We start from the raw sequence: 13,061 nt of genomic DNA on the forward strand, positions 1-13,061 counted from the left end.
AGGAGGGCATCTTCAGGGAGAGGGAGCTGGCGGAAGCCACCTTGGGAGAGGGTAAGGAGGGTGGAGAGATGGAGGATGGAGACCGGGTGGTACGTGGGAATACAGGCGCGGCAGCAGGCAGGGGCGGGAGAGGATGGGCGAGACAAGCGGGTGAGGAGGATCGAGTTTGCGGGAGGTGTACAGGATCCGTATCCTTTCAAGGAAAAGGAGGAGGTGGGGGAACGGAATGAGATCGTACAGGATCCGCGTGGGGGAGAGGAGACGGATGCGATAGGCGAGGCGGAGAGCATGGCGTTCAAGGATTTGAAGGGATTTATAAAAGGTAGGGGGGCGGAGATCCAGGCCAGATGGGCGTAACAAAGGATAGGGCGGATGAGGGATTTATAGTTGTGGAGTACGGTGGAGGGGTCCAGACCCCCCGGCCGCAGCTATGCGGCGCGGCGCTTATATTCTCTTCGTGTAGATGCCGCTCCTGTCTTGGTGTCGTCCTGGTCAGCGTACTATTGGCTGACGTCGTCTCACAGCCCGCTCTGCTTTTCCGTTCTCCATCATCGTGCCAGCACTTGGCATTACGCTGGAACAGCGTGCCTCTCTACTTCTGCCCCAAGGGAAACAGCAGCAATGAGTGCCATGCTGGCAATCTGTCAAAAATTTGTTGTACTTTTTGTGTGGATTCTTGTCGTGCTGCAAAGAAGCCCATTTCCTCACTCAAGACTTGTGACGTGGCTGTACGATGCTACAAGGCCGAGTGAATAATTTCTATCCTATTGGGCACTAATCGCATGGGGCAAGTGACATTTTGCACTGGTTTGAGTATGGAGCTCTGAATCCATCAGTTCCATATCAGCATGACTGTCGTGAGACCACCAACCAATGCGAGCAGCAATATTGCGGATAGACAAACCACAGCCTAGATATACTTATATGGATATGGAGTCTGTTCTTTCGGACATGTCGACCTGCAGCCGTCTAGAACGAAATTAGAATTATATATTAATACATTCAGCTGCTGAAGGGAGACAGGTGAAAATTTGTGTCCCGACCGGTTATTATAAACCTATTGGTGTTCGGTTGTTAATGCTTTTTTAAATAATATAAAGAACATAATACATAAAAATTTCTCTCAGGTTACTGAATGCTTCCAATTGTGAAAATGCTACTATATAATTTTTTTTCGCGTAATTGAGGAGAAAAGAATTTATGTAATGCAAATGTCAAAGAATAAATATAATACAATAAGTACTTCAGCTATCTCATATTACCTTCAGCACACCAGCTGACTCAACCACAGCAGTACAAAATAACGCCATATTTACAAAATACGTGCGGTCTGAGCTACACAAAGCACAGTGTCCGTTTGGCACGCACACAAATATACCGTGACGGATCAAGACGCAAATACTGAAGATAGTGTGGCAAGAGGTGTACAGGTGGTGCGTCGTAAGCTACGTCTACGAAATACAGAAGCTTCGTAAAACTTAAAAAAATTAAGGTGCATACATGCAGGTCATTGCAATCCCATTAAGGAACCCCATATAAAGCAGAAAAAAAGATAAACTGACGACATGAAAAAAAGGCACGTCAAACTATGTCATTAAAACTGTCATACGGAGGAAAATAGCTAAATTTTCAAGTGCATGCGTATTGTGTGCGTAAAGGATCAACAATCCAAACATCAAGGCATCAGGATCAGGGACAGTCATAAGCACCGCGAACTGCTGACAAAGACCTATTTTTAGTCATCACAAAAACATAATTTACAGGATATAGAAGGTAAAGCCACCTTTGATAAAATAAGGCCATTAATAAGCCCCTTTCTTGAAATATAACTCTCTAAACATCACTCACAGCTAAACGAACAAGTTAAAAATAATGATTTTGACGTAAAATAAAAGATATCGTTTTAACAACTGTCTAAACACTGGCAGCATTGTATCATAATATACCTGATTTCTGCTAATCAGTTGATTGTTTAGCAACTTGTCCTTATCAACATATAGATATAGCTCCTCGAGTAGATACAGCTTTTTCCCTTTTTGAAAAAGATACAGTAATCTCAAGTGTTCTTATGATTGAGATTGGTGCCACTTAATTTAATACACTCAGCAAACGCGCTGTTTTGTTTAACCTGGACTTTCTTAGTTAGCATGTGCTCACTGAATCTTATTTTAAACATCCTGTCAGTCTGGTATGTACAAGCTTAAGAAAAATTCGCGTACTCGGACTTCGCAAAGCGATTCCTCACATACAAAGAGCAAAAAATCACTCTCAAAAAATATTTCGTCCTGCACATACTTCGGGTAGTAAACTGGCGTTAAAGTTTAGCAATCTGGCAACACTGTAATCACAAGTATAATAATTATCTCTGTTAGATCATTAGCTCTGTGTTTTTGGTGCAGTGGATACCGTTTTGGGTTAGCATGCAGGATGTCGGTGGTTCGATTCTGTGTCGACGCGTATTTGATTTTATTTACCAACTATATTCTGCCATATAATACTGTAACATATACCGTTTCACAAGCCACACGTTTCCGACATTTACACTGTTTCTCTAACGGTAATGGAAATTATGTTTCCAAATTTCAGTCGATAATAATAATAGTAATAACGCATAGAGATACTTACTAAACAGCATAAACCGATCAGATTCAGTACGAATGGTATTCGAGTTTGGAAGTTATTTGCAAAGCATTTTACTAGCCCTACTGGTGACGTAAGGCTCTAACGAAATGTAGCGGACCAGAATGTGGTAGGAATAATAGTTGGTACTAAACGAGGGGCCATTGGGTGACGATAAACAGAAAACAGGTTTGGCGCGAAACAGTTCGTATCAACGAAGTGCAAAAGGCTTCTTTAAAAGCTGACCAGCGAAAACGATTGTACTTCAATTTCAGTGTTCGTGGTACGTAAGTGCAAATGTTTTGTAGAAGATCCACTGTAATCGCTGTATCACGATTAAGACGCCAGATACCATGCAGAGTACATTTAGCCCCAACCCAGGAACGAACACTCAACCTTCTGCATGCTAACACGAAATACTATCCACTGCACCGACTCCACAGAACTACTGTCGAATGCTAACACAGGTAGTTAAAGTACATGTTATTACAGTGTTGCCAGATTGCCAATCTTTAACTTCTATTTACTGACCGATAAATGGCCAGGATCGATATTTTTGTGTTGCTAGTATGTGAGGAATTGCGTTGCGAAGACCGAATGTGCGAATTTTTCTTCACCTTGTATATGACATTTCACAGTCATTACTCTCTGATTTGTACACCGACAAAACAAAACATTGTGATCACTGTCCACCGCCTGTTTACCGATGATGCTGTAGTCTACAGGAAAGTAGTATCACACGGAAGTTGTGAACAAATTAATGAGGATTTGCGGAAAATAAATGTGTGGTGTAATGATTGGCAGTTCTGTCTCAATATTAGTACGTGCAACCTAATGCGTATAACAAGGCGAAAATCCCCATTAATGTAAGAGTACAAAATAAATGCCCAGTCTTTGGAAGCGGTAACATCCGTCAAGTATTTGGGGGTGACTATTCGAAATGATCTTAAATGGAATGATCAGATTACACAAGTAACGGGTAAGGCTAACTCTAGATTGCGGTTTGTCGGTAGAATCCTGAAGCGATGCAGTCCTTTAACAAAGGATTAGCTTACAATACGTCAGTTCGTCCAGTCTTCGATTATTGTTCGTCTGTATGGGACCCTTACCAGTTGGGTCTGATTCAAGAGATTGAGTAGGTCCAAAAAAAGAGTGGCAAGCTTCGTGACTGGTACATTTGACCATCGCGATGGCGTTACAAATCTCATGGAAAGTTTGAAGTGGGACACACTTGCAGATAGATGGCGCGCTAAACGGAAGGGGCTGCTCACTAAATCCCGAAATCCTATCTTCACCGATGATCTAGAGCATATATTATGACCACCAACTTTCAAATCGTGCAGTGATCACCATTCAAAGATAAGGGAAATGAGAGCTGTTCAGACAGACGTTTTTCCCTCGCACGATTCGCTTGTGGAACAGGGGTGGAGGGGGAGGGGGGAGAATATGACTCTGGCGTGAATTGTGCCCTCCGCCACACATCGCTTTGTGGCTAGCGAAGTACATTTGCGAGCGCGAGTAACAAAAGCATGCAAGTAGATCAGACGCGGACGGGGGATCACCCTAGCGAAGATATGGACTGCAGGGGAAATACATTCAGATAAGCGACTTTGACAAAGGCCAGATTATTATTACGCAGAGCTGTGAACGAGTGTCTCTAAATCGGCGAAGCTGGTCGAATATTAACGTGCGACTGTCGCGAGCATCTACGGAAAGAGGTAGACGGACAGTCAAACCACCACTAGGAGCTAAATGGTTGGACATCCACGGCTCTTTGCAGAATGTGGGGTTCGGGGGCTTGTCAGCTCTGTAAAGTAGGATAGATGGTGATCTGTGACACCTCTGCCGAAAGAGCACAATGCTGGTGCACGCGTAAGTGTTTCGGAGCACACCGTTCATCGTACATTGTAGAACGTGGAGCTCCACAGCAGACCATCCTTACGTGTTCACATGTTGACCCAATGACATCGTCAAATAAGATTGCAGCGGGCACGGGACCATAGGGATTCGACCGTCGGTCAATGGAAACGTGTAGCCTCTTCGGGTGGATTACTTTTTTATTATACAAACGCCGTCATCGAGGTGAACGACGGCTCGAAACGTGCAGCGCACCACGGAGGCAAGTTGGTGGGAGCTGTATTATGCTATTGTATTGTCCTCCTGCGCTAGCATGGGACCTGTGGTAGTAATCGAAGACACGGTGACAGTTGCGAACCACTTGCATCCCTTCATGCTTGATGCCTTCCGCGACGGCTATGTCATCTTTCAGGAGCGTAGCACGTTGATGTTTCAGCGACGAAATTCGCCTGATTTAAAATCTAGGGAACCCATCGGGGTCGCCGTCGGGCGCCATCACTGCGTGCGAAAACTTTTGTTGTTGTGATCTTCAGTCCTGAGACTGGTTTGATGCAGCTCTCCATGCTACTCTATCCTGTGCAAGCTTCTTCATCTCCCAGTACTTACTGCAGCCTACATCCTTCTGAATCAGCTTAGTGTATTCATCTCTTGGTCTCCCTCTACGTTTTTTACCCTCCACGCTGCCCTCCAATACTAAATTGGTGATCCCTCGATGTCTCAGACCATGTCCTACCAACCGATCCCCTCTTCTAGTCAAGTTGTGCCACAAGCTCCTCTTCTCCCCTATTCTATTCAATACCTCCTCATTAGTTATGTGATCTACCCATCTAATCTTCAGCATTATTCTGTAGCACCACATTTCGAAAGCTTCTATTCTCTTCTTGTCCAAACTATTTATCGTCCAGCATGGCTACACTCCATACAAATACTTTCAGAAACGACTTCCTGACATTTAAATCTATACTCGATGTTAACAAATTTTTCTTCTTCAGAAACGCTTTCCTTGCCATTGCCAGTCTACATTTTATATCCTCTCTACTTCGACCATCATCAGTTACTTTGCTCCCCAAATAGCAAAACTCCTTTACTACTTTAAGTGTCTCATTTCCTAACCTAATTCCCTCAGTATCACCCGACTTAATTCAACTACCATTATCCTCGTTTTGGTTTTGTTGTTGTTCATCTTATACCCTCCTTTCAAGACACTGTCCATTCCGTTCAACTGCTCTTCCAAATCCTTTGCTGTCTCTGACAGAATTACAATGTCATCGGCGAACCTCAACCTTTTTATTTCTTCTCCATGGATTTTAATGACTACTCAGAACTTTACTTTTGTTTCCTTTATTGCTTGCTCAATATACAGATTGAATAACATTGGGGATAGGCTACAACCGTGTCTCACTCCCTTCCCAACCACTGCTTCCCTTTCATGTCCCTCGACTCTTATAACTGCCATCTGGTTTCTGTACAAATTGTAAATAGCCTTTCGCTCCCTGTATTTTACCCCTACCACCTTCAGTATTTGAAAGAGAGTATTCCAATCAACATTGTCAAAAGCTTTCTCTAAGTCTACAAATGCTAGAAACATAGGTTTGCCTTTCCTTAATCTTTCTTCTAAGATAACCAGTAGGGTCAGTATTGCCTCACGTGTTCCCACATTTCTATGGAATCCAAACTGATCTTCCCCGAGGTCGGCTTCTATCAGTTTTCCATTCGTCTGTAAAGAATTCGCGTTAGTATTTTGCAGCTGTGACTTATTAAACTGATAGTTCGGTAATTTTCGCATCTGTCAACACCTACTTTCTTTGGGATTGGAATTATTATATTCTTCTTGAAGTCTGAGGGTATTTCGCCTGCCTCGTACATCTTGCTCACCAGATGGTAGAGTTTTGTCAGGACTGGCTCTCCCAAGGCTGTCAGTAGCTATGATTAAGTTATGCTCTGCGCAAAATTCTACCAGGCGGCTTCCTCTTTCATTTCTTAGCCCCAATCCATATTCACCTACTATGTTTCCTTCTCACCCTTTTCCTACTCTTGAATTCCAGTCACCGATGACTATTAAATTTTCGTCTCCCTTCACTACCTGAATAATTTCTTTTATCTCATCACACATTTCATCAATTTCTTCGTCATCTGCGAAAATTAGTAACTCGTTATTTACGGGAATTAAGTGTTCTGTGTGTCGATATCTGATATTCAATACTTCCATAAATCTGCCAACAAACTGTCGGATGCCTGATACACAGAATCAGTGATATATTTCGTTCAGAGACTACGAAACACGCCATTAAGCAGGTGGTGATAATGTTTGGTATCATCAGTGTATGCGCCCGACCCACATACTTTTTCCTATGGGGGCGTTCATTGCTAATGTAATTATGGTGAAACTTATGACCAATAGTGACAACGACAAGCAAATCCTGGTATTTAAAAAGCTTAGACAAATCCTAAAAGAGATTCTCCATAAATGGAATCTTCACGAATTAGGATCTCTAAAACAGCAAGACGAGGGGACTTCTGCACTCAGCTACTGATGTATACATCTTATCACCGATTGCTGGACTGTAGGTATTATTCACAGCGATGTATTTCAAATTCGCTAACTCTGTTACTATGGAGGATTGGCTAAGCGATATCCCACTACTGTGCTGCACCACACATTTGGAAAAAAGTTGCTATTTCTTCATGAACAGAAAGTTATTTGTTGTGGTCAATTGGGATGTCCTCTATAGAGCAAAATACGAAGAATATTCACTACCTTCTGCATCATTTGCCTCGCCTCACTTTTCTATCGTACCAGACAATAAATATCAATGTACTGAACATTGCACCTGTCTCTTCGGAATCTTCTCTACCGATTGCTCTCGTAGAATTAAACTTCTTACAACATTACGTTTGTAATAATAAACGGAACGACATTTTCCGTTTACACTGGGAACCATAGCACGTTCCTCAGGAACAGCCTTTTTTGAAGTGACTGCGCCATAGGTCACAAAAAAAGAAAAGTAAATGCAGTTGGTGGCTTTTAGTAGAGAAACATTGTATTTTTAAACGTATGCTACCTCTCTCTCTCTATGGTCCTGCGAAGCCTTAGTGAACCAACGTCTGCCGAAATGAACTCTACAACGAAATTAGCTACGGTCGCAGGTTCGAATCCTGCCTCGGGCATGGATGTGTGTGATGTCCTTAGGTTAGTTAGGTTTAAGTAGTTCTAAGTTCTAGGGGACTTATGACCACAGCAGTTGAGTCCCATAGTGCTCAGAGCCATTTGAAACGAAATTAGAAATATTGCTGACACAATCAACTGGCCTTCTAGGTTCAGTCACCAACGCATAGTTCACTGACACATCCCATAACGCCTCACTGTGTATCACAGTTTCAAGGTCCCTCTGTGTCTTTATTTCCTTCCAAAATGCAGAATGCAATACTCATAAACAAACATGGAGATATACTGTTGAAATGACAACGAAGTGTGGTTCCTAAACGACGCAACAGGATCTGAATAATGAAGTGAGCTTCACCAGGATTTAACTAGAGCGGGATTCCGTTTGTGATACAGTGTACAATTTAATTACGATATAGAATATGTGACCAGACCAGCAGAAAATGTGTGTATACTCGTACTCACACACACTCACATACTATAATGAACTCTGTTGAACGGCACTTGCATTGTCCAACTACTTGTTATGCGCGTCACGTTCAACCCCGAACTGGTGTTCCGCTAACGACACCCATGTCTGTAACTAACTAATTTCCACAGAGTTTGCAGAAAAGGCTCGCTTTGAATAACTGACATAAGCCATAGTAAATTGATCATTATTGAGACAAGGGGGAAAAAAACGTAAATGTGAGCTGCCTTGTTCACATTTTATAATCATTCGTACGTAATTGTTTCTTTTTTGCTATCGCTGTTGTAGCCCTCAGTTTGAAGACTCGTTTCACGAAACTTTTCGCGCTAGTTTATTCTGTGCAAGTGCCCTTATTCTGGTTAATTAACGCAATCTGCATCCATTTGCACTATTCGAGTCTTGATCTCCCTCTATAATTATTTTATCACTCACACTTCCTTTACCAAACTGACGATTGATTTATACCTTTCAGGATCTATGCCACATAAATTCCTTTATTTCCCCCAAATCGATTCAGTATCTCCTCATTAGCTCTTCGATCTACCCACCTAATCCTCAACAATCTTCTGTAGCAATACATTTCTTCTGTGAACTGTAATTATTAACCATATCCTAACCGCACCTGATATCCACTGGCATCTTGCTGACAGATATATTTTTCATTATGTACAAATATTTCGTCCTTATAGACACAGATGAAAATTCTTGCTTGACACACAGTTTCTACTCACGAGGGCACCCACGTATGTAGTCCCGACGATTCGCCAGTGAATAAAATTTTCAGCCACTCATAAAATATTTATCATTCGCCGTACACTTTCTCTTGTGTTGATATTTCAAACAAAAGCATCAAGTCTGCAGGTCTCCACCTCTGCCGATAGCAGTCCAGTCTCGGATGACTGTTAAGCTCCACGACGCCACACTCGTAGTATAATGAAAATACTGCTTGTATAACTTTTCATCCACTTATTCCAGACGGAGCATATGCATCCGACATCTCAACAGAATATCTTGAAACGTCAGTCCGCGAAGTGCAAGCCATTAAGACTTTCGACTACTATTTCGTCACAAAACTCACCACTCTTTTATACTATCTTCTACTTGCAACAATTGCATTCGCATTTTCTGAGTGAGCACTGCTCTACATGAGCAACAAGCAGCCATATGACTGCATCCTTATGACAGCAGGGTGATTCAAAATGAATGGAACTAAAAGAAAGTATACTTGTGACTACAGTAATGACTTTATTTCAGAAGTGCATTTATAGTCTGGAGCGTTTATCCTGACAGTTCCTATGGATATTCACACAATTTTGATGTGGCTCCATGTGTGACACTGCAGTTGTCTATCCGGTACCGCATTTCCTGCCAGACCCGTTCGAACTTACCTGACTATCTGGTGCCTTAGCTGCTGTAAGTCCTGCGGAAATGGGAGTACGTAATCTGTGTCCTTCACAGTCCATTGTTGTAAGGCTGTAAGGTCAGACGACCTGGGGGAGGGGGGAATGGGGGGGAAGGGGTTGCGCACAACATGAACGGCACATCATTCGACCCAGCACGACCAATCCACCACAGTGGAAGATGTTCCTTGAAGTGACTACATACGAGGTTACATCAATGTAGCAAGGCTCCGTCCTGCTGCAAAATGAAATGAGGTACCTCTTCTGTCAACTAAGGCAATAACCAGAGAGAAAGCGTATCGAAATAGGTTATGCCTGTAACAGTTGATTCGGCAAAAAAGGAAGGACCAAGACTATGCTATTTGTGATCATGCAAAAATTTTTAAGTCTCAGAAAATCACGGTCATGTTACAGAAAGAGATATGGGTTCTATGTACCCCATATTCTCAAATTATGTCCTTAAGTGGGGTGTGGCTTCGTCATAGAACACAAGTCTCTGCGAAACCATCCGCTTTCATACGTGCTTGAACATCAATGCTTAATTTTCTCCCCTTTCGTTTATCGGCTGGTTTCAACGCCCACAGCATCTGATTTCTGTAAGCAGACACTAGCGCAATACAAGCCAAATTGTTGACTGCGTCACATTCCTTTCTCTGGTGCTTCCTTCGTGGATTGTACGAATATGCACTTTTCTAAACTTCGTTCGAAAATGACTTTGAACAACGATTATTAGTGATATTCTACAAGACAATACGCCTTTCCCATCGCTGATGCCACTAGTTTAACCGCTAACGATAGCGGTGAAAAATAACAGCGATTTTTCATTGTTTTATTGTTACCAACCCAAAATATGAGAATTAACATGAAAGTCTATTTGTGTATTTCTGAAATAAATTCGTTGCTGTAGTCACAGGAATACTTTTTGTCCTATTCATTTTGAACAACCTTGTAGCATTTGTGATAGTACGTATTGTTGTAGGATATTGGTGGCTATGGTGAGTGACTTTTGTGTTGTTGTGTTGGCAGCACCGGGACACGCAGGAGACGCTGGCCGTGCTGGACAGGCTGGACTTGGACACGGAGAAGCCCAGCGACGAGGAGATCGCCCGCAAGTTCGGCTTCGAGGAGGACTACTTCAACGGAACGCTCTCCAGGTGGCAACACATCAAGCCCAAGATATGGTCCCTCTTCGACGAACCCTACTCCTCCAACGCCGCCAAGGTGCCTGCTTACTAGCATGTCATGCAAGTGTTTTCTGTAAATGATGTCCAGTCGAAGCACCCAGGAACAATTAAGAAATCAGAATCATTTTAATCAAACGTCACCGGGTCTTTCAACTAAAAATATTTCCTTAATGACATCTAAACCAGACCACAGGGCTACACAAATTATTTATCGTACCTGGACGTCTTCCGTGATAAACTTGTAAAGCACCACTTCTGGCAGCTCTTGGCTATTGTGAATGTCAGTGCTGGTTTCTGGCATCCAGAGAAACGGGGTTTTGTTCCACCTGGACATGACGACTCAGTCTTATCATAATCCTTCTAAATGGCTAGTGGCCGTGGGCTACTACTCTGGCCCATGATGGCAGGTGTGTCGTTTGGTTAATGAGATTATAATAAACTGATATTTCCACTCTGCAGCGGAGTGTGCGCTGATATGAAACTTCCTGGCAGATTAAAACTGTGTGCCCGACCGAGACTCGAACTTGGGACCTTTGCCTTTCGCGGGCAAGTGCTCTACCATCTGAGCTACCGAAGCACGACTCACGGGTCGTGAGGCGTGAGGTGTGAGGCGAAGGTCTCGAGTTCGAGTCTCGGTCGGGCACACAGTTTTAATCTGCCAGAAAGTTTCGAGATTATAATATTTTAATTTGCCCGCCCGGTTAGACGATCGGCTTTCCCGAGCGGGAAGGAGCGCCTGGTCCCCGCCACGAATCCGCCCGGCGGACTTGGGTCAAGGTCCGGTGAGCCGGTGAGTCTGTGGATGGTGCTTAGGCGGTTTTCCATTTGCCTCGACGAATGCGGGCTGGTTCCCCTTATTCCGCCTCAGCTACATTATGTCGGCAATTGCTGCGCAAAGAAGTTCTCCACGTACGCGCACACCACCATTACTCTACCACCCAAACATAGGGGTTACACTCGTCTGGTGTGAGACGTTCCCTGGGGGGGAGGGGGAGGGGGGAGGGGGGAGGGAGGGGAGGTCTACCGGGGGCCGAACCGCAACAATAACCCTGGGTTTGGTGTGGGGCGGCGGAGGGGTGAAGTGGACTGCAGCAGTCGTCGTGGGGTTGTGGACTGCTGCGGCAGGGATGGAGACTCTCCGTCATTTCTAGGTCCCCGGTTAACATACAACATACATATTTTAATTTTCTCAAACATGCATACCGTAAACAGCATAGCTAGTGTCTTCTCTCAAAGAAAATTTCTCCCATCAGTATATGTTAAAAAGCACGGTCAAAAATCACTAAGAGGAAAATGTGGAGTACGGGATGACAACAGAAATATTTCAGCTTCCAGTGGGCATAATTTTTTAATTGCACCAGCTGATTCTCAACTAAGCATATTAAGATCCTGCGGTAACACACCAGCTGATTCTCAACTAAGCATATTAGGATCCTGCGGTAACATACACTGAGGTGACAAAAGGCATGCGATACCTCGTGTCGGACCTCATTTTGCCCGGCGTAGTGCAGGATCTCCATGTGGCATGGACTAAACAAGATGTTGGAAGTCTCCAGCAGAAATAGTGAGCCATGCTGCCTATGTAGCCGTCCGTGTGCAGGACTATATCCCATAAAGATTCGACGGGATACACGTCCCGCAATCTGGATGGCCAAGTCATCCACAACAATCGCGAACAGTCGTAGTCCGGTAACAAGCACCCGGTGTCATTGCCCAAAAAATTCCATCGATGTTTGCTGCAAATTGTCTCTAAGTGACAGAAAATAAACATTTCTTGTCAACGATTGGTTCAGTTGAACCAGAGAACCCAGTCTATTCCATGTAAACGCAGCCCACACAATTATGAAGTCATCACCAGCTCGAACAGTACTTGTTGAATAACTTGAGTCCATGACTTCATGGGATCTGTGCCATACTCGAAACCTACCACTAACTCTTACCAACTGAAATAGGGGCTCATATGATTAGGCCACGTTTTTCCAGTAGTCTAGGGGATATGACCACGAGCCCAGGATAACGTTAAATGTCACCGTTTTCGTCGTACGTCTCACATTGATTTCTGCGGTTATTACACAGTGTAGCTATTCTGTTAGCAATGACGAGTTAACACAAACGCCGCTGTTCTCGGTCGTTGCATTGAGCGGAGCGAGAGATAATGCCTGAAATTTTGTATTCTCGGCACACTTTTGACACTGTGGGTCTCGGAATATAGAATTCACCAACGATTTCCGAATTAAATGTCTCAGGTGCTAGCTCCAACTAACATTCCGCGTTCAAACTCTGTTAATCCCCGTCATACGAGAATAAACACGTCGGAAACCTTTCCACATAATCACCTGAGTGCAAATGATACTTCTGCAAATCCACTA

The 13,061-nt window shown here is 43.6% G+C and overlaps 1 protein-coding gene across 2 annotated transcripts in view; it reads left to right on the forward strand.

Moving 5' to 3' along the window:
- The window catches only part of LOC126145286 (potassium voltage-gated channel protein Shaw-like), a 451,068-nt gene that overhangs the window by 320,417 nt on the left and 117,590 nt on the right, over positions 1-13,061 (forward strand). For both annotated transcript variants that reach the window (XM_049915547.1, XM_049915548.1), the window contains exon 3: positions 10,535-10,729. In XM_049915547.1, the coding sequence (XP_049771504.1) occupies positions 10,535-10,729 (195 nt within the window). The remainder of the gene's footprint in view (positions 1-10,534; positions 10,730-13,061) is intronic.

This window comes from Schistocerca cancellata, chromosome 2 (genome assembly GCF_023864275.1).
Source record: "Schistocerca cancellata isolate TAMUIC-IGC-003103 chromosome 2, iqSchCanc2.1, whole genome shotgun sequence".
NCBI lineage: Eukaryota > Metazoa > Arthropoda > Insecta > Orthoptera > Acrididae > Schistocerca > Schistocerca cancellata.